The 21,020-nt window shown below is 53.5% G+C and overlaps 1 protein-coding gene across 1 annotated transcript; it reads left to right on the plus strand.

Annotated features, from left to right (window-relative positions):
• Positions 1-271: 271 nt before the first annotated feature.
• LOC145339864 (cathepsin F-like) lies at positions 272-20,907 on the plus strand. The gene is made up of 7 exons (XM_080184397.1): positions 272-379; positions 3,452-3,518; positions 6,751-6,864; positions 11,275-11,414; positions 13,492-13,591; positions 14,956-15,033; positions 20,726-20,907. Exons 1-7 carry the CDS (start codon positions 272-274, stop codon positions 20,905-20,907), a joined length of 789 nt encoding a protein of 262 aa, XP_080040523.1.
• Positions 20,908-21,020: the final 113 nt, after the last annotated feature.

Consider the following 21,020-nt stretch of genomic DNA (forward strand, 5'->3'; position numbering starts at 1 on the left):
TCAAATATATTTTGTTGGCTTCTGTGTTCAGCGAACGGAGACGGTGAGAAGTGTCTGCGTTTGCAGATGAGGTCGTGGGACCTGCGAGTTTTGGAACGAGATGGTGCGATAGGCAAAAGCCCCTTGTGGGTTTCTTGCGTATCGCCTGCAGATCTGTAACCCTCTCCGGGGCTGAGTCATCAGTCAGCTGTCTATAAAATCTCGTCCCAGCTGCCTTGAGTTCGCCACACTCTGCATCAGCCACCAACCACCCCCCCCACTTGCGAGCTCGATGGAGGTTTCCTGCCTTTTGCCCCTGCTCGCCCTCTCTGCTGCTTTGCCCAGCCAGGGGCACCCCCTAGCAGATGGGCAGCGGGTGGGCGCCCAGGTCCTGGATTGGGTAAGTCCGTGTGGGTCTGGGCCTGGGCCTCCCCCCCCCCCTCCTCCCCTTCCCACCCCCCTCCTCCCCTCCCTCCCTCCCTCCCTCGAGGTGGCCCGAATGTTGTCCCCTGGCTTAGCTGTTGGGCGCGTAGAGAGATGCCAGTGTTGGACTGGCCTCAACACAGGGAGAAGGTCTCGGACGCACCAGGTTAAAGCCCGGCAGGTTTATTGGGTGGGCAGAAGGGCGACGCGGTTGCGCATTCTCCCCGTGTCTGCGTGGGTTTCCTCCCGGTGCTCCGGTTTCCTCCCCACCCTCCAAAGACGCGCTGGTTAGGTGCGATAAGTCATCCCTTAGTGTCGGAGGACTCGCTATGGCACATGCAAGGGTTTTACAGAGTTAGGGGCTGGGCGGGATGGTGGTTGGTGCAGGTTCGATGGGAGGAATGGCCTCCTTTTTTGCCCTGGAGGGTTCCCCGAGAGGCTGGATATCCTGGGATTCTCTGGAGTGTAGAGGGGTGACCTTATAGAGGTCTGTAAAATAACCAGGGGCACAGATCAGCTAGATAGTCAATATCTTTTCCCCAAAAGGTAGGGGGGTCCACAACGAGGGAGGGGGGGGGTGATAGTTTGAGGATAAGGGGGTAAATCTTTTAGGACTGAGTTGAGGAGAGATTCCGTCACCCAGAGAGCGGTGGGATTCACTCCCACAGAAAGTAGTTGGGGCCAAAACGTTGTGGGATTTCAGGAAGGAATTAGATATCGCTCTGGGGGGCTAAAGGGATCGAGGGATATTGGGGTGCGGGAGGATCAGGAATTTGAATTTGATGATCAAAATGAATGGTGGAGCAGGACTGGAAGGGCCGAATGGCCTCCTCCTGCTTGCGGTTTCTATATTTCTAGCCTGCCTCCCCTACAGGAGGGTTTTTCGTGAGCTTTTGGGTGGCGCAGTGGGTTGGCACTGCTGCCTCGGATCGTCCGGGACCCGGGTTCGATTCCCAGCTGGGGTGACTGTCTCTGTGGAGACTGCACATTCTCCCCGTGTCTGCATGGGTTTCCCTCGGGTGCTCCGGTTTCCTCCCACAGTCTGAAATATATGTAGGTTAGGGTGGATTGGCCATGCTAAATTGCCCCTTAGTGTCCAAAGATGTGCAGGTTAGGTGGATTGGCCATGCTAAATTGCCCCTTAGTGTCCAAAGATGTGCAGGTTAGGGCGGATTGGCTGTGCTAAATTGTCCCTTAGTGTCCAAAAGATGTGCAGGTTAGGTGGATTGGCCGTGCTAAATTGCCCCTTAGTGTCCAAAGATGTGCAGGTTAGGTGGATTGGCCGTGCTAAATTGCCCCTTAGTGTCCAAAGATGTGCAGGTTGGGTGGATTGACCATGCTAAATTGCCCCTTAGTGTCCAAAGATGTGTAGGTTAGGTGGATTGGCCATGCTAAATTGCCCCTTAGCGTCCAAAGATGTGCAGGTTAGGTGGATTGGCCATGCTAAATTGCCCCTTAGTGTCCAAAGATGTGCAGGTTGGGTGGATTGGCCATGCTAAATTGCCCCTTAGTGTCCAAAGATGTGCAGGTTAGGTGGATTGGCCATGCTAAATTGTCCCTTAGTGTCCAAAGATGTGCAGGTTAGGTGGATTGGCCATGCTAAATTGCCCCTTAGTGTCCAAAGATATGTAGGTTAGGTGGATTGGCCATGCTAAATTGCCCCTTAGTGTCCAAAGATGTGCAGGTTAGGTGGATTGGCCATGCTAAATTGTCCCTTAGTGTCCAAAGATGTGCAGGTTAGGTGGATTGGCCATGCTAAATTGTCCCTTGGTATCCAAAGATGTGCGGGTTAGGTGGATTGGCCATGCTAAATTGTCCCTTAGTGTCCAAAGATGTGTACGTTAGGTGGATTGGCCATGCTAAATTGCCCCTTAGTGTCCAAAGATGTGCAGGTTAGGTGGATTGGCCATGCTAAATTGCCCCTTAGTGTCCAAAGATGTGCAGGTTAGGTGGATTGGCCATGCTAAATTGTCCCTTAGTGTCCAAAGATGTGCGGGTTAGGTGGATTGGCCATGCTAAATTGTCCCTTAGTGTCCAAAGATGTGCGGGTTAGGTGGATTGGCCATGCTAAATTGTCCCTTAGTGTCCAAAGATGTGCGGGTTAGGTGGATTGGCCATGCTAAATTGTCCCTTAGTGTCCAAAGATGTGCGGGTTAGGTGGATTGGCCATGCTAAATTGTCCCTTAGTGTCCAAAGATGTGTACATTAGGTGGATTGGCCATGCTGAATTGTCCCTTAGTGTCCAAAGATGTGCAGGTTAGGTGGATTGGCCGTGCTAAATTGTCCCTTAGTGTCCAAAGATGTGCAGGTTAGGTGGGTTGGCCATGCTAAATTGTCCCTTAGTGTCCAAAGATGTGCAGGTTAGGTGGATTGGCCGTGCTAAATTGTCCCTTAGTGTCCAAAGATGTGCAGGTTAGGTGGGTTGGCCATGCTAAATTGCCCCTTAGTGTCCAAAGATGTGCGGGTTAGGTGGATTGGCCATGCTAAATTGTCCCTTAGTGTCCAAAGATGTGCAGGTTAGGTGGGTTGGCCATGCTAAATTGCCCCTTAGTGTCCAAAGATGTGCGGGTTAGGGGGATTGGCCATGCTAAATTGCCCCTTAGTGTCCAAAGATGTGCGGGTTAGGTGGATTGGCCATGCTAAATTGTCCCTTAGTGTCCAAAGATGTGCAGGTTAGGTGGGTTGGCCATGCTAAATTGTCCCTTAGTGTCCAAAGATGTGCAGGTTAGGTGGATTGGCCATGCTAAATTGCCCCTTAGTGTCCAAAGATGTGCAGGTTAGGTGGATTGGCCATGCTAAATTGTCCCTTAGTGTCCAAAGATGTGCAGGTTAGGTGGATTGGCCATGCTAAATTGCCCCTTTGTGTATCCAAACAGGCACCAGAGTGTGGCAACCAGGGGATTTTCACAGTAACTTCATTGAGGTGTTAATGTAAGAATACTTGTGACGCTAATAAAATAAATCTTAAAGTATTTACAGTCGGGGGGGGTGCGGGAGCGGGGTGCGAACCTCGCGATTAAACCTCTCCCCTCCCCATTCTCTCTTTCAGATGGAGGTGGAACTCAAGTTTCGTAGCTTCATGAAACAATATGGCAAGGTCTACAAGGACAAGGAAGGTAAGAGTTAGCCTCTAGCCTTAGTCTGACCTTTGACCTCGCTGCCACGCCGCTTTCAGGGGTCAGCGGGTGGCCATTCAGGCCCTCACTACCCCCCCCCCACTGGCTCCGCGCTGTTCGAGCAAGTCAAATGCTTGAGAGAAATGTACAATGGATGGTAGAATCCTTAGGGATATTACGATACAGAGGGATCCGGGCGTACAGGGTCCCGGTCTCCTGATAGTGGCAACACACGCGGGTAAGGTGACCATGAAGGCACACGGCACGCTTGCCTTCATCGGTCAGGGCACAGAGTAGCAAAATTGGCAAGTCATGTTGCAGTTTTATAGAAAATTAGTTTGGCCACATTTGGTGTCTTAATTTGATTTGGGATTTGATTTGAGTTATTATTGTCACACATACTGGGATACAGTGAAAAGTATTGTTTCTTGCGCACTGTACAGACAAAGCATACTGTTCATAGAGAAGGAAAGGAGAGGGTGCAGAATGTAGTGTTACAGTCACAGCGAGGGTGTAGAGAAAGATCAGCTTAATATTTGATTTGATTTATTATTGTCACATGTATTGGGATACAGTGAAAAGTATTGTTTCTTGCGCGCTGTACAGACAATGCATACCATTCATAGAGAAGGAAAGGTGCAGAATGTAGGTTTACAGTCACAGTGAGGGTGTAGAGAAAGATCAAATTAATATTTGATTTGATTTATTATTGTCACATGTATTGGGATACAGTGAAAAGTATTGTTTCTTGCGCGCTATACAGACAAAGCATACCGTTCATAGAGTACATAGAGGAGAAGGAAAGGAGGGGGTACAGAATGTAGTGTTACAGTAACAGCGAGGGTGTAGAGAAAGATCAGCTTAATATTTGATTTGATTTATTATTGTCACACGTATTGGGATACAGTGAAAAGTATTGTTTCTTGTGCACTATACAGACAAAGCATACTGCTCATAGAGAAGGAAAGGAGAGGGTGCAGAATGTAGTGTTACAGTCACAGCGAGGGTGTAGAGAAAGATCAGCTTAATGCGAGGTAGATCCATTCAAAAGTCTGACAGCAGCAGGGAAGAAGCTGTTCTTGAGTCGGTCGGTACGGGACCTCAGACTTTTGTATCTTTTTCCCGACGGAAGAAGGTGGAAGAGAGAATGTCCGGGGTGTGTGGGGGGGGGATCCTTGATTATGCCGGCTGCTTTTCCCTGAGGCAGCGGGAAGTGTAGACGGAGTCAATGGATGGGAGGCTGGTTTGTGTGATGGGATTGGGGCTACATTTTGTAGTTCCTTGCGATCTTGGGCAGAGCAGGAGCCCAGACCGAGCTGTGATACAACCAGAAAGGATGCTTTCTATGGTCGCCACACCACCAGAAGGACGGGGAAGGTTTGGGAGAGGTTTCGGAAAAGTTTTCCAGGGGAACGCGGATGGGATTTGGAGGGAGTTGTCAATGAGGAGAGATCGGTACAAATTTGGCTTGTTTCCAGTTGGGCGTCAGAGATTGAGGGGGTTGTGGGGGAGATGTCCCTCAGCGTCCTGCCCTATCCAAACCCCCCACCCCCACCTCCCTCCACCCACCCAAACCCCCCCCCCCCTCAGAATCCAATCGGATTTCATCCTCTTTGCCTCTCACTCTCCGAAATTTCGGAGAGTTTCGCAACCCCTCCCCCCCCACCACCCCCATTGAGGCGGACTCTCCTCATGGGACACTCACCCTCCTCCTCACCACCCCCCCCTTACCTCCAAACCTCCCCCGTCACCCTCACTCTCACCCCAGAGAGCGATCCTTCACTCTAATGGCCTCCAATATAGGTAACTCCCTCCCGGAACAGGGAGACGGCAAAGTGTAGAGATGCTGCCTCACCAAAACCCCCGGCAACTGGAGCCAGAGTTCCTCATTCCCGTTCTCCCCGCATTTGGAGTACCGCGTCCAGTTCTGGTCGCCTTACTACCGGAAGGACGTGGAGACTCTGGAGAGAGCGCAGAGGAGGTTTACCCGGATGTTGCCCTGGTATGGAAGGACTGGGGTATGAGGAAAGGTTGGAGAAATTGGGGCTCTTTTCCCTTGAAAGACGGCGACTGAGGGGGGGATCTAATAGAGGTATATAAGATTATGAAGGGTATAGATAGAGTAAACAGAGGTAAGCTATTTCCTATAATAGAGACACGTAGGACAAGGGGCCATGGACTTAAGGTGAGGGGGGAGAGGCACAACACAGATATTAGAGGGAGGTTTTTCACACAGAGGGTAGTGGGGGTATGGAATGCTCTGCCAAGTAAGGTGGTGGAGGCAAACATGCTGGAGTTGTTGAAGAGTAACTTCGACAGGCACATGAGTGAGTTGGAGATGGGTAGATATAGGAGATTGTTTTAAATAAGGTTCAGTAGCATTGGGGCGTCCCTGGTAATGTAAATGGATATGGTATGATAATAAAGTTTTTCTCTTTTAATTCACAGGTTTTAATTCAGTCCGCCTTGTTGTCCAACGAGGGGCATACACGCGATGGGTCGTACTTGGGCTACTCTTGGTTGTCCGAGATTGGCCTAGTGCTTCATGTCGTTAGTGTGTGCCTAAACTGGACCAGATACTGGGCAAGACGACAGCTCAGTGACTATCACTGCTAGCTGTGCAGACACATGGATTTGGACCGGTGTCTGTGCGGGGAGTTGGCGCATTCTCCCCGTGCCTGCGTGGGTTTCCTCCAATTTCGCGCCCTCCCCCACCCGGCACCCCAAAGATTGGTGGACCAAATTGTCCCTAAATTGGCCTTTTTCCAACCTGGTTTCCAACGGGGAGGGCGGTGGGCGTAGACAAGGGGTGGGAGAGGGGGGGTGTTGAAATGGCGGGCCCAGGCTCGTTGGGCCGAAGGGCCTGTTTCCCGTGCTGGGTTGATTCTGCCGTGGCTGGATTCGAACCTGGGTCCCACCAAGGTGTTGGGATGAGTTCCTGGATGAGTAGCCTAGAGATAATCCCACGGGTCTATCGCCTCCCCATGCACACGGTGCCCACCACCGCCCCCCGCCGACTTTGGAGCCTAACCAAGGCGCCATTTTCCCACTCAACGGGGGGGCTGACGGAGAAATCTGGCGGAAAAATGGGGAGAAATCCCGCTATTTCTACCCCCCCCCATCGTCCGTCACGGCGCCCCCTTCCCCCAAAAGCCGGAGGCCCTCAGCGCCAGCGCCGACGGCTTCCTCCGTTGGGCCTGACCGTTTGCGTTGCTCAAACTTTTCTCCCCAGAAGAGGCCCGCCGTTTCAAGACCTTCGCGGAGAACATGGAGAAGGCCCGGAAGCTTCAGGAGGAGGACAGCGGGACGGCGCAGTACGGGGTCACCAAGTTCAGCGACCTCTCAGGTAGCCGCCTGCCAACGCCAGCGATGGTGCGGGGTTTGCGGGGTGGGGGGGGGGTGCTAATGTGTTAAACTTCGTGTTACCTCCTCGTTTTGGCGGGGGATTGGTTGCCCGTCCGGTATTTATAGAAATTTACAGCAGGGGGAACAGGCCATTCGGCCCAACTTGTCCATGCTACCCCCTAATTAAACCCCTAAACTAGCCCACCTTGGGCCCGTATCCCTCTCCCTTACCCGTCTAACTGTCTAAACGCTTTCTAAAATTGTACCCGCCTCCACTACTACCCCCCAGTTCCAGGCACTCTGGGTGAAACACCCTCCAGACCCTTTTGTGTCCCTCCCTCGTATCCACCGCTCTCCCAATACTTCATATTCCCAACTTCTCATGGGGGGATAGAACTATAGAACCGTAGAACATTACAGCTCAGAAACAGGCCCTCCTTGTCTGGGCCGACCCATTTTTCTGTCTAGTCCCACTGACCTGCACTTGGACCCTATCCCTCTACCCCCCTCTCATCCATGAACCCATCCAAGTTTTCTTAAAAGTGACCCCGCGTTTATCCGGCAGCTCGTTCCACACTCCCACCCCTCTCTGCGTGAAGAAGCCCCCCCTAATATTCCCTTTAAACTTTTCCCCTTAACCCACACCCTCTGGCGTTCTTTCTCCCCTTAACCTCAGTGGAAAAAGCATTCACGCTATCTATGCCAATCTCATCTTATGCACCTCTATCAAATCTCTCCCTCATTTTTCTCCAGTCCTAACCTGTTCGATCTCTCTCTCAGCTTCTCAAGTCCTGGCAACATCCTGGTGAACCTTCTCTTTCAACCTTATTTACGTCCTTCCTGGAATTAGGTGACCAAAACGGCGACGGTGCAGAGGGACCTCGGGGTCCTTGTGCATGAGTCGCAAAAACCCAGCCTGCAGGTGCAGCAGGTGGTCAGGAAGGCGAATGGGATGCTGGCCTTCATAGCGAGGGGGATTGAATATAAAAGTAGGGAGGTCTTGCTGCGGCTGTATAGGGCATTGGTGAGGCCGCAGCTGGAGTACTGTGTGCAGTTTTGGTCGCCGTACTTACGCAAGGATATTTTGGCCTTGGAGGGAGTGCAGAGGAGGTTTACTAGGCTGATACCGGAGTTGAGGGGGTTGAGCTATGAGGAGAGGCTGAATAAACTAGGCTTGTACTCGTTAGAGTTTAGAAGAATGAGGGGAGATCTCATTGGGACGTATAAGATGATGAATGGGATGGATAGGATAGAGGTGGAGAGACTCTTCCCGCTCAAAAAAGACAGTAGGACTAGGGGGCACAGCCTCAAGATAAAGGGGGGGCGGTTCAGAACGGAGTTGAGGAGGAACTTCTTCACTCAAAGGGTGGTGAATCTCTGGAATTCTCTGCCCGTTGAAGTGGTGGAGGCTGCCTCGCTAAATATTTTTAAGAAGCGGGTTGATGGGTTTTTGATAAGAGAGGGGATTAAGGGTTATGGGGAGAGGGCGGGAATGTGGAACTGAGCCACGACAGATCAGCCATGATCTTATTGAATGGCGGGGCAGGCTCGAAGGGCCAGATGGCCTACTCCTGCTCCTATTTCTTATGTTCTTATGTTCTAAAACTGGACACAATACTCTAAATTCGGCATCACCAATGCCTAATATAGCCTTACCATAACACTCCAGCGTGGCACGGTAGCTCAGCGGGTTAGCACCACTGTTCCACAGATCCTGGGTTCGATTCCCAGCTCGGGTCACTGTCTGTGTGGAGTTTGCACATTCTCCTCATGTCTGCATGGGTTTCCTCCACTTTCCTCCCACTGTCCAAAGATGTGCAGGTTAGGTGGATTGGCCATGCTAAATTGTCCTTTAGTGTCCAAAGATGTGTAGGTTAGGTGGATTGGCCATGCTAAATTGTCCTTAGTGTCCAAAGATGTTCAGGTTAGGTGGATTGGCCATGCTAAATTGTCCCTTAGTGTCCAAAGATGTGTAGGTTAGGTGGATTGGCCATGCTAAATTGTCCCTTAGTGTCCAAAGATGTATAGGTTAGGTGGATTGGCCATGCTAAATTGTCCCTTAGTGTCCAAAGATGTGCAGGTTAGGTGGATTGGCCATGCTAAATTGTCCCTTAGTGTCCAAAGATGTGCAGGTTAGGTGGATTGGTCATGCTAAATTGCCCCTTAGTGTCCAAAGATGTATAGGTTAGGTGGATTGGCCATGCTAAATTGTCCCTTAGTGTCCAAAGATGTATAGGTTAGGTGGATTGGCCATGCTAAATTGTCCCTTAGTGTCCAAAGATGTGCAGGTTAGGGTGGATTGGCCATGCTAAGTTGCCCCTTAGTGTCCAAAGATGTGTAGGTTAGGTGAATTGGCCATGCTAAATTGTCCCTTAGTGTCCAAAGATGTATAGGTTAGGTGGATTGGCCATGCTAAATTGCCTCTTAGTGTCCAAAGATGTGCAGTTTAGGGTGGATTGGCCATGCTAAATTCCCCCTTAGTGTCCAAAGATGTGCAGGTTAGGTGGATTGGCCATGCTAAATTGTCCCTTAGTGTCCAAAGATGTGCAGGTTAGGGGGATTGGCCATGCTAAATTGTCCCTTAGTGTCCAAAGATGTGTAGGTTAGGTGGATTGGCCATGCTAAATTGTCCTTTAGTGTCCAAAGATGTGCAGGTTAGGTGGATTGGCCATGCTAAATTGCCCCTTAGTGTCCAAAGATGTGTAGGTTAGGTGGATTGGCCATGCTAAATTGTCCCTTAGTGTCCAAAGATGTGCAGGTTAGGTGGATTGGCCATGCTAAATTGCCCCTTAGTGTCCAAAGATGTGCAGGTTAGGGTGGATTGGCCATGCTAAATTGCCCCTTAGTGTCCAAAGATGTGCAGGTTAGGGGGATTGGCCATGCTAAATTGTCCCTTAGTGTCCAAAGATGTGTAGGTTAGGTGGATTGGCCATGCTAAATTGTCCTTTAGTGTCCAAAGATGTGCAGGTTAGGGGGATTGGCCATGCTAAATTGCCCCTTAGTGTCCAAAGATGTGTAGGTTAGGTAGATTGGCCATGCTAAATTGCCCCTTAGTGTCCAAAGATGTGTAGGTTAGGTGGATTGGCCATGCTAAATTGTCCCTTAGTGTCCAAAGATGTGTAGGTTAGGTGGATTCCATTCGGTAGGTGTGGATAGTTACCAGATTAACATAATCAAACCATTGGACATTACAGGGAGGTTTGCGATAATGGGGGCCATTACTGAGAATGATAATGATAGAACGAGTGATCTTATTATCCCTGGTTACTGAAGGTGCACCAATAATTCCGATCGGGAATTCAGGGTTACTCTTTACCCAGGGAGTGGGGGAGAATGTGGGACTCGCTCCCACAGGGAGTGGTGGAAGAGACAGAGAGACAGAGACAGAGTGAGAGTCAAGGGGAGATTGAGAAAGAGGAAGAGAGAGAGAGAAAAAGAGAGACCGAGAGAGAGAGGGAAAGACGGAGAGAGGGGCAGAGAGTGAGAGAGAAAGAGAGGGAGAAAGAGAGAGAGAGACAGAAAGAGAAACAGAGAGAAAAAGAGATAGACAGAGAGAGTGACAGAGAGAGAAAGAGACAGAGAGAGAGACAGACAGAGAGAGAGACAGAGGCAGACAGAGACAGAGACACAGAGGGAAACAGAGAGAGAGACAGAGCGAGAGAGATAAAGAGGGATGGAGGGAGAGGCAGACAGAGACAGAGAGAGAGGGAGAGTGAGAGAGAGATAGAGAGAGGCAGACAGAGACAGAGACAAAGAGGGAAACAGAGAGAGAGAGAGAGAGAGAGATAAAGAGGGACGGAGAGAGAGGGAGACAGAGACAGAGAGAGAGGGAGAGAGAGAGAGAGAGGCAGACAGAGAGAGAGAGAGATAGAGAGAGGCAGACAGAGACAGAGACAAAGAGGGAAACAGAGACAGAGAGAGAGAGAGATAAAGAGGGACGGAGAGAGAGGGAGACATGGACAGAGAGAGAGGGAGAGAGAGAGAGAGAGGCAGACAGAGAGAGAGAGAGATAGAGAGAGGCAGACAGAGACAGAGACAAAGAGGGAAACAGAGACAGAGAGAGAGAGAGATAAAGAGGGACGGAGAGAGAGGGAGACATGGACAGAGAGAGAGGGAGAGAGAGAGAGAGAGAGGCAGAGAGAGAGAGAGAGAGATAGAGAGAGGCAGAGAGAGAGAGAGAGAGAGAGAGAGGCAGAGAGAGAGAGAGAGAGATAGAGAGAGGCAGAGAGAGAGAGAGAGAGAGAGAGAGGCAGACAGAGAGAGAGAGAGATAGAGAGAGGCAGAGACAGAGAGAGAGAGGGAGAGTAAGTGAGAGATAGAGAGAGGCAGACAGAGAGAGAGACAGAGACACAGAGGGAAACAGAGACAGAGAGATTGAGGCTGGATTAATTTGTTGTGTTTCTTTCCTCAGAGGAAGAGTTCAGGTCTGGGAGCGTTCAGCCAGTCTCAGACACCTCCTGTCAAGACGTGTCCGTCCAAAGCAACGGAAAAAACCCCCCGGAGACCAAGGATTGGAGACGAGAGAATAAAGTGACTGCCGTCAAAAACCAGGTACCCGTCACCAGCTGACAGTGTGCCGCTGTGTGGGGAAGGAAAGGCCTGAGCTACGGGGGCAACACTGGGCAAGAACTGAGAGCTTCAAACCACAGGCTCGGGGAGAGGGGAGAGTCAGAACACAGAGGCAGCAAACCTCCCCCATCACACAAAACCCAGCACACTGCATCACTGCTCTCATCATACGGTGGCACAGTGGGTTAGCAGCACTGCCTCACAGCGCCAGGGACCCGGGTTCGATTCCCGGCTCGGGGTCACTGTCTGTGTGGAGTCTGCACATTCTCCCCGTGTCTGCGTGGGTTTCCTCCGGGTGCTCCGGTTTCCTCCCACAGTCCAAAGATGTGCAGGTTAGGTGGATTGGCCATGCTAAATTGTCCCTTAGTGTCCAAAGATGTGTAGGTTAGGTGGATTGGCCATGCTAAATTGTCCCTTAGTGTCCAAAGATGTGTAGGTTAGGGGGATTGGCCATGCTAAATTGTCCCTTAGTGTCCAAAGATGTGCAGGTTAGGGGGATTGGCCAAGCTATATTGTCCCTTAGTGTCCAAAGATGTGCAGGTTAGGTGGATTGGCCGTGCTAAATTGTCCCTTAGTGTACAAAGATGTGTAGGTTAGGGTGGATTGGCCATGCTAAATTGTCCCTTAGTGTCCAAAGATGTGCAGGTTAGGTGGATTGGCCATGCTAAATTGCCCCTTAGTGTCCAAAGATGTGCAGGTTAGGGTGGATTGGCCATGCTAAATTGCCCCTTAGTGTCCAAAGATGTGCAGGTTAGGGTGGATTGGCCATGCTAAATTGCCCCTTAGTGTCCAAAGATGTGTAGGTTAGGTGGATTGGCCATGCTAAATTGCCCCTTAGTGTCCAAAGATGTGCAGGTTAGGTGGATTGGCCATGCTAAATTGCCCCTTAGTGTCCAAAGATGTGCAGGTTAGGTGGATTGGCCATGCTAAATTGTCCCTTAGTGTCCAAGGATGTGTAGGTTAGGTGGATTGGCCATGCTAAATTGTCCCTTAGTGTCCAAAGATGTGCAGGTTAGGGGGATTGGCCATGCTAAATTGTCCCTTAGTGTCCAAAGATGTGTAGGTTAGGGGGATTGGCCATGCTAAATTGTCCCTTAGTGTCCAAAGATGTGCAGGTTAGGGTGGATTGGCCATGCTAAATTGTCCCTTAGTGTCCAAAGATGTGTAGGTTAGGGGGATTGGCCATGTTAAATTGTCCCTTAGTGTCCAAAGATGTGCAGGTTAGGTGGATTGGCCATGCTAAATTGCCCCTTAGTGTCCAAAGATGTGCAGGTTAGGTGGATTGGCCATGCTAAATTGCCCCTTAGTGTCCAAAGATGTGCAGGTTAGGTGGATTGGCCATGCTAAATTGCCCCTTAGTGTCCAAAGATGTGCAGGTTAGGTGGATTGGCCATGCTAAATTGTCCCTTAGTGTCCAAGGATGTGTAGGTTAGGTGGATTGGCCATGCTAAATTGCCCCTTAGTGTCCAAAGATGTGCAGGTTAGGTGGATTGGCCATGCTAAATTGTCCCTTAGTGTCCAAAGATGTGCAGGTTAGGGGGATTGGCCATGCTAAATTGTCCCTTAGTGTCCAAAGATGTGCAGGTTAGGGTGGATTGGCCATGCTAAATTGTCCCTTAGTGTCCAAAGATGTGCAGGTTAGGTGGATTGGCCATGCTAAATTGTCCCTTAGTGTCCAAAGATGTGCAGGTTAGGTGGATTGGCCATGCTAAATTGTCCCTTAGTGTCCAAAGATGTGTAGGTTAGGTGGATTGGCCATGCTAAATTGTCCCTTAGTGTCCAAAGATGTGCGGGTTAGGGTGGATTGGCCATGGTGCCTGGGGGATTGGCAGGGGTTGGGTGACGGGAAGGGGGCCTGGGTGGGATTGCGGTCGGCTGCAGACCCGCTGGGGCCGAGTGGCCTCCTCCCGCACTGACGGGGTCCCCTGATTGGGTCGCAGTTTTCGGCGCGGCGGGGTGTCCTGCCTTGCCGCGCGGCATGCTGGGAAGGTTGGCCTCGTGGCAGTTGTTGTTGTAAAGGGGGAGTAACGACACCCCAACCCTTTCCTCCCGTCTCCAGGGCAACACCTGCAGGGCATGCTGGGCTTTTGCTGTGGTGAGCACCGTGGAATCTCAGTGGGCCATCAAGACTCGGGACCTCACCGTCCTCTCCACTCAAGGTAGGTGTCTCGGAAACAAGGTCAGTCCCCCGTGTGTGTGTGGTGTAGGTACACCCACCGTGCTGTTAGGGAGGGAGTTCCAGGATTGTGATTGGACATCAGTCAGTCCCTGTGTGTGGGGTAGGTACACCCACCGTGCTGTTAGGAAGGGAGTTCCAGGATTCTGATTGGACATCAGTCAGTCCCCCGTGTGTGTGTGGGGTAGGTACACCCACAGTGCTGTTAGGGAGGGAGTTCCAGGATTGTGATTGGACATCAGTCAGTCCCCGTGTGTGTGTGGTGTAGGTACACCCATGGTATACTTGCACTGTAGGTACATTTTATTGATTGACCCCTTGTGGGGACAGTGTAGAGGGAGCTTTACTCTGTATCTAACCCCGTGCTGTACCTGTCCTGGGAGTGTTTGATGGGGGACAGTGTAGAGGGAGCTTTACTCTGTATCTAACCCCGTGCTGTACCTGTCCTGGGAGTGTTTGATGGGGGGACAGTGTAGAGGGAGCTTTACTCTGTATCTAACCCCGTGCTGTACCTGTCCTGGGAGTGTTTGATGGGGGGACAGTGTAGAGGGAGCTTTACTCTGTATCTAACCCCGTGCTGTACCTGTCCTGGGAGTGTTTGATGGGGGGACAGTGTAGAGGGAGCTTTACTCTGTATCTAACCCCGTGCTGTACCTGTCCTGGGAGTGTTTGATGAGGGGACAGTGTAGAGGGAGCTTTACTCTGTATCTAACCCCGTGCTGTACCTGTCCTGGGAGTGTTTGATGGGGGGACAGTGTAGAGGGAGCTTTACTCTGTATCTAACCCCGTGCTGTACCTGTCCTGGGAGTGTTTGATGGGGGGGACAGTGTAGCGGGAGCTTTACTCTGTATCTAACCCCGTGCTGTACCTGTCCTGGGAGTGTTTGATGGGGGGACAGTGTAGAGGGAGCTTTACTCTGTATCTAACCCCGTGCTGTACCTGCCCTGGGAGTGTTTGATGGGGGACAGTGTAGAGGGAGCTTTACTCTGTATCTAACCCCGTGCTGTACCTGTCCTGGGAGTGTTTGATGGGGGGACAGTGTAGAGGGAGCTTTACTCTGTATCTAACCCCGTGCTGTACCTGCCCTGGGAGTGTTTGATGGGGGACAGTGTAGAGGGAGCTTTACTCTGTATCTAACCCCGTGCTGTACCTGTCCTGGGAGTGTTTGATGGGGGGGACAGTGTAGAGGGAGCTTTACTCTGTATCTAACCCCGTGCTGTACCTGTCCTGGGAGTGTTTGATGGGGGGGACAGTGTAGAGGGAGCTTTACTCTGTATCTAACCCCGTGCTGTACCTGTCCTGGGAGTGTTGTGATATATTTTTCCGTGCCTTATTCTGTTTCTGTAGAACTGCTTGACTGTTCGGGCGCTGGTAACTGTTCATGCGGATATATTGATCGAGCTTTGGAGAGTGTTGTCAAAAATGGTGAGTAAATGTTTAAAACTTTATTTATCAGTGTCGCAAGTCAGGCTGACATTAACACCGCAATGAAGTTACAGTGGGAAAAATCCCCTAGTCGGCCATCCACCGGCTCCTGTTCGGGTCGGTGCATCTCGCCAGCCCGTCTTACAGACAGTGGGAGGAAACCCACGCAGACACGGGGAGCACATGCAGTCTCCGCACAGACGGTGACCCGAGCCGGGATTCGTATCCTATCTATCCCTGTCTCCGATACACTCAGTGACCCGGCCTCCTCTGTGGCAACGAGTTCCGCAGATTCACCCCCTCCAAACCCTCCAGCTGAAGAAATCCCTCCCCATCTCGGTTCTAAAGGGTTGTCCCTTTACTCTGAGGCCGGGCCCTCGGATCCCAGTCTCTCCGACTCATGGGAACATCATCCCCGTGTCCACTGTATCCCAGGCCTTTCTGGAAGTTTCGATGAGATCCCCCCCCACCCCCCCCCCATCCTTCTAAACTCCATCGAGGAGAGATCCAGAGTCCTCAACCCTTCCTCATTCGTCACGCTCTGATACTCCCCGGGATCTGGTTCTGCTGAGTCTCTTCTGGACCCCCTCTCCGGCACACCCTTCCTTCGATACGGGGACCCAAAGCCGCTCGCGACCCTCCAAATGGGGTCTGACCAGTGCCTCAGAAGTCCATTCCCGCTCTTGTACTGGGAGTGTTTGATGGGGGGACAGTGTAGAGGGAGCTTTACTCTGTATCTAACCCCGTGCTGTACCTGTCCTGGGAGTGTTTGATGGGGGGGACAGTGTAGAGGGAGCTTTACTCTGTATCTAACCCCGTGCTGTACCTGTCCTGGGAGTGTTTGATGGGGGGACAGTGTAGAGGGAGCTTTACTCTGTATCTAACCCCGTGCTGTACCTGTCCTGGGAGTGTTTGATGGGGGGACAGTGTAGAGGGAGCTTTACTCTGTATCTAACCCTGTGCTGTACCTGTCCTGGGAGTGTTTGATGGGGGGACAGTGTAGAGGGAGCTTTACTCTGTATCTAACCCCATGCTGTACCTGTCCTGGGAGTGTTTGATGGGGGGACAGTGTAGAGGGAGCTTTACTCTGTATCTAACCCCGTGCTGTACCTGTCCTGGGAGTGTTTGATGGGGGGACAGTGTAGAGGGAGCTTTACTCTGTATCTAACCCCGTGCTGTCCCTGTCCTGGGAGTGTTTGATTGGGGGACAGTGTAGAGGGAGCTTTACTCTGTATCTAACCCCGTGCTGTACCTGTCCTGGGAGTGTTTGATTGGGGGACAGTGTAGAGGGAGCTTTACTCTGTATCTAACCCTGTGCTGTCCCTGTCCTGGGAGTGTTTGATGGGGGGACAGTGTAGAGGGAGCTTTACTCTGTATCTAACCCCGTGCTGTACCTGTCCTGGGAGTGTTTGATGGGGGGACAGTGTAGAGGGAGTTTTACTCTGTATCTAACCCCGTGCTGTACCTGTCCTGGGAGTGTTTGATGGGGGGACGGTGTAGAGGGAGCTTTACTCTGTATCTAACCCCGTGCTGTACCTGTCCTGGGAGTGTTTGATGGGGGTACAGTGTAGAGGGAGTTTTACTCTGTATCTAACCCCGTGCTGTACCTGTCCTGGGAGTGTTTGATGGGGGGACGGTGTAGAGGGAGCTTTACTCTGTATCTAACCCCGTGCTGCGGCGGGATTCGAACCTGGGTTCCACAGAACATTAGCTGAGTTTCTGGATTAGTAATCTAGCGATAATACCACTCGGTTGAGGCCTCTCCTTAGTTAACTCTAAGCACCCAACTGCCCCCTATTCCAGTTTAATAATATCCCCCCTATAAGGGAGGCTAAATTTGTACATGTACTCCAAATGTAGCCACACCAATGACTTTGTAGCCACGAGGAGATGGCCATGTGGTGTTATCTCTAGTTTACTAATCCAGAAATCCAGCTAACGTTCCGGGGGACCCGGGATCGAATCCCGCCACAGCCAAATTTGAATTCAATGAAGAAAATATCTGGGATTAAGGATCTATGGATGACGGGAAAACCCACCCTTTAGGGAAGGAAATCTGCCGTCCTTACCCCCGGGGTCTGGCCTACACATGACTCCCAGAGCCAATGTGGGTGACTCTCAACTGCCCCTCCAATGAGGGACGGGCTATAAACGCTGGGCCCCGCCCCGCGATGGCCAAGTCCCAAACGTCAGTAGGGAAAAAGTGCACGATGTCCCGGCTCTGCAGATGGAGGCGAGTGTGCCAAAGGCCTTCTCCGCCACCTTGTGATGCCACTGTTGTGGAACTCTGTACCCGCACCCCTGGATCAACAAGATTCCCCAAGGCCCCAACCGTTAACCATCTCAGTCCCGGGGCCTGGGTTCTCCCCCCAAGAGCCTCAGCCTGGGCCTGGGTTCTCCCCCCAAGAGCCGCAGCCTGGGCCTGGGTTCTACTCCCAAGTGCCTCAGCCTGGGCCTGGGTTCTACTCCCAAGTGCCTCAGCCTGGGCCTGGGTTCTACTCCCAAGTGCCTCAGCCTGGGCCTGGGTTCTACTCCCAAGTGCCTCAGCCTGGGCCTGGGTTCTACTCCCAAGCGCCTCAGCCTGGGCCTGGGTTCTATCCCAAGTGCCTCAGCCTGGGCCTGGGTTCTCCCCCCAAGTGCCTCAGCCTGGGCCTGGGTTCTACTCCCAAGTGCCTCAGCCCTGGGCCTGGGTTCTCCTCCCAAGAGCCTCAGCCTGGGCCTGGGTTCTATCCCAAGTGCCTCAGCCCTGGGCCTGGGTTCTCCTCCCAAGAGCCTCAGCCTGGGCCTGGGTTCTCCCCCCAAGTGCCTCAGCCTGGGCCTGGGTTCTATCCCAAGTGCCTCAGCCCTGGGCCTGGGTTCTCCTCCCAAGAGCCTCAGCCTGGGCCTGGGTTCTATCCCAAGAACCTCAGCCTGGGCCTGGGTTCTACTCCCAAGTGCCTCAGCCTGGGCCTGGGTTCTACTCCCAAGTGCCTCAGCCTGGGCCTGGGTTCTACTCCCAAGTGCCTCAGCCTGGGCCTGGGTTCTACTCCCAAGTGCCTCAGCCTGGGCCTGGGTTCTATCCCACGAGCCTCAGCCTGGGCCTGGGTTCTCCCCCCAAGTGCCTCAGCCTGGGCCTGGGTTCTATCCCAAGTGCCTCAGCCCTGGGCCTGGGTTCTATCCCAAGAGCCTCAGCCTGGGCCTGGGTTCTCCTCCCAAGTGCCTCAGCCCTGGGCCTGGGTTCTATCCCAAGTGCCTCAGCCCTGGGCCTGGGTTCTCCCCCCAAGTGCCTCAGCCTGGGCCTGGGTTCTATCCCAAGTGCCTCAGCCCTGGGCCTGGGTTCTATCCCAAGAGCCTCAGCCTGGGCCTGGGTTCTCCTCCCAAGTGCCTCAGCCCTGGGCCTGGGTTCTATCCCAAGTGCCTCAGCCCTGGGCCTGGGTTCTATCCCAAGTGCCTCAGCCCTGGGCCTGGGTTCTATCCCAAGTGCCTCAGCCTGGGCCTGGGTTCTCCTCCCAAGTGCCTCAGCCTGGGCCTGGGTTCTCCTCCCAAGTGCCTCAGCCTGGGCCTGGGTTCTATCCCAAGTGCCTCAGCCTGGGCCTGGGTTCTACTCCCAAGTGCCTCAGCCTGGGCCTGGGTTCTACTCCCAAGTGCCTCAGCCTGGGCCTGGGTTCTAGCCCAAGTGCCTCAGCCTGGGCCTGGGTTCTATCCCAAGTGCCTCAGCCTGGGCCTGGGTTCTATCCCAAGTGCCTCAGCCTGGGCCTGGGTTCTATCCCAAGTGCCTCAGCCTGGGCCTGGGTTCTCCTCCCAAGTGCCTCAGCCTGGGCCTGGGTTCTTCTCCCAAGTGCCTCAGCCTGGGCCTGGGATCTCCCCCCACGAGCCTCAGCCCTGGGCCTGGGTTCTATCCCAAGTGCCTCAGGCCTGGGCCTGGGTTCTATCCCAAGTGCCTCAGCCCTGGGCCTGGGTTCTATCCCAAGTGCCTCAGCCCTGGGCCTGGGTTCTATCCCAAGTGCCTCAGCCTGGGCCTGGGTTCTATCCCAAGTGCCTCAGCCTGGGCCTGGGTTCTCCTCCAAAGCGCCTCAGCCTGGGCCTGGGTTCTATCCCAAGTGCCTCAGCCCTGGGCCTGGGTTCTATCCCAAGTGCCTCAGCCCTGGGCCTGGGTTCTCCTCCCAAGTGCCTCAGCCCTGGGCCTGGGTTCTTCTCCCAAGTGCCTCAGCCTGGGCCTGGGTTCTATCCCACGAGCCTCAGCCTGGGCCTGGGTTCTATCCCAAGTGCCTCAGCCTGGGCCTGGGTTCTCCTCCCAAGAGCCTCAGCCTGGGCCTGGGTTCTATCCCAAGTGCCTCAGCCTGGGCCTGGGTTCTATCCCACGAGCCTCAGCCTGGGCCTGGGTTCTATCCCACGAGCCTCAGCCCTGGGCCTGGGTTCTATCCCAAGTGCCTCAGCCCTGGGCCTGGGTTCTATCCCAAGTGCCTCAGCCCTGGGCCTGGGTTCTATCCCAAGTGCCTCAGCCCTGGGCCTGGGTTCTATCCCAAGTGCCTCAGCCCTGGGCCTGGGTTCTCCCCCCAAGAGCCTCAGCCTGGGCCTGGGTTCTATCCCAAGAGCCTCAGCCTGGGCCTGGGTTCTATCCCAAGTGCCTCAGCCCTGGGCCTGGGTTCTCCTCCCAAGTGCCTCAGCCTGGGCCTGGTTTCTATCCCACGAGCCTCAGCCTGGGCCTGGGTTCTATCCCAAGTGCCTCAGCCTGGGCCTGGGTTCTTCTCCCAAGTGCCTCAGCCTGGGCCTGGGTTCTCCTCCCAAGTGCCTCAGCCTGGGCCTGGGTTCTCCTCCCAAGTGCCTCAGCCTGGGCCTGGGTTCTTCTCCCAAGTGCCTCAGCCTGGGCCTGGGTTCTACTCCCAAGAGCCTCAGCCTGGGCCTGGGTTCTATCCCAAGTGCCTCAGCCCTGGGCCTGGGTTCTATCCCAAGTGCCTCAGCCTGGGCCTGGGTTCTATCCCACGAGCCTCAGCCTGGGCCTGGGTTCTATCCCAAGTGCCTCAGCCCTGGGCCTGGGTTCTATCCCAAGTGCCTCAGCCCTGGGCCTGGGTTCTATCCCAAGTGCCTCAGCCCTGGGCCTGGGTTCTATCCCAAGAGCCTCAGCCTGGGCCTGGGTTCTATCCCAAGTGCCTCAGCCCTGGGCCTGGGCTCTATCCCAAGTGCCTCAGCCCTGGGCCTGGGTTCTATCCCAAGTGCCTCAGCCCTGGGCCTGGGTTCTATCCCAAGTGCCTCAGCCCTGGGCCTGGGTTCTATCCCAAGTGCCTCAGCCTGGGCCTGGGTTCTACTCCCAAGTGCCTCAGCCTGGGCCTGGGTTCTATCCCAAGTGCCTCAGCCTGGGCCTGGGTTCTACTCCCAAGTGCCTCAGCCTGGGCCTGGGTTCTATCCCAAGTGCCTCAGCCTGGGCCTGGGTTCTCCTCCCAAGTGCCTCAGCCCTGGGCCTGGGTTCTTCTCCCAAGTGCCTCAGCCTGGGCCTGGGATCTCCCCCCACGAGCCTCAGCCCTGGGCCTGGGTTCTATCCCAAGTGCCTCAGCCTGGGCCTGGGTTCTATCCCAAGAGCCTCAGCCCTGGGCCTGGGTTCTATCCCAAGTGCCTCAGCCTGGGCCTAGGTTCTCCTCCCAGGCTCCTCAAGCGTTCCCCTGAGCTAATCTCCACACCATTCCTCCTGACGTATGTTTCTCCTGTGACGACGCAGGCCTGGTGACTGAGAAAAACTACGCGTACAAAGGCAACGTTGGACACTGTCACACAAATCGAACCCAAGCTGTGGTGAAGATCAGACGCTGCATCTCCCTGAAGGAGGGTGACGAATCTCGTGAGTCGGGGTGCGAGGGTCGGGGAGGGTGGGGGGGGGTGGTGTTGGTTGGGCGGGCGTGAGAGGGTACCTGAAAATGGAGTCTCAGGTTGTCAGAGTGTTTGATTTATTATTGTCACATGTACTGGGACACAGTGAAAAGTATTGTTTCTTGTGCGCGATACAGACAATGCAT

The sequence above is a fragment of the Carcharhinus amblyrhynchos genome, unplaced genomic scaffold (genome assembly GCF_965287045.1).
Source record: "Carcharhinus amblyrhynchos unplaced genomic scaffold, sCarAmb.v2.hapA scaffold_711, whole genome shotgun sequence".
NCBI lineage: Eukaryota > Metazoa > Chordata > Chondrichthyes > Carcharhiniformes > Carcharhinidae > Carcharhinus > Carcharhinus amblyrhynchos.